We start from the raw sequence: 599 nt of genomic DNA, 5'->3' as shown, positions 1-599 counted from the left end.
TTCTTCCTGCCTCTGTCCCAAGGAGGCTTGTGATGGCCTAGCTTCCTCTCTCGCCTCCCTCACTTTCCGTCCTGCTGCGTACACTCCCGGCGTCCGAGACTTCTCCAGCCAAGAAACGTTGCAGGCTTCGCATATATATATACCTGGCTTCTCATGACGCACACGCGTACCGTCTTCGCGGTCGTCTTGCGAAGCCTCTATTATCGACCTTTCTGACGGCCTTCTTAGTCTCATATGAATTACGTGGTGGTGCTCACTCTTCGGACTGTTTCTAACAGTGCTCTCAGAAACTGTATGTGCGAGGAAGGCATCTCTACGGGTGATGCACCTGCGTATTATCGGGAGCTTTTCAGCTACTGGTGGAGGCCCTGCTCCCACACGCGCCGGTAGGACAATCAGCTGACAGTCGTGCGCTGTCTCGGTACCGCTGTTCTTTTCCAGGTCCTGCCACCGGTCCATGACTGTCTTTTCCCCGTCCCCTGGGGACGCAATAGCCTCGCTAGGTAGATCGCCTTGAGACCGGTCTTCAAAATTGGCACGCCCTCTTCCGAAGTCAACGGTACACGATCGGCAGCTCATGAAACGCGAGCGGGTTTTTT

The 599-nt window shown here is 55.1% G+C and overlaps 1 protein-coding gene across 1 annotated transcript in view; it reads left to right on the top strand.

The window, feature by feature from the left end:
• Positions 1-599, top strand: part of CSUI_005601 (uncharacterized protein) — a gene marked incomplete at its 3' end in the record, with an annotated part of 2,292 nt that continues 1,693 nt past the window's right edge. The window contains exon 1 of the mRNA XM_068065772.1: positions 1-386. Coding sequence (XP_067922251.1) covers positions 235-386 — 152 coding nt within the window. The remainder of the gene's footprint in view (positions 387-599) is intronic.

Source organism: Cystoisospora suis (genome assembly GCF_002600585.1).
Source record: "Cystoisospora suis strain Wien I chromosome Unknown contig_2716, whole genome shotgun sequence".
Taxonomy (NCBI): Eukaryota; Apicomplexa; class Conoidasida; order Eucoccidiorida; family Sarcocystidae; genus Cystoisospora; species Cystoisospora suis.
The sequence above is the reverse complement of the archived record's forward strand: the minus strand, read 5'-3'. Positions and strand labels throughout refer to the sequence as shown.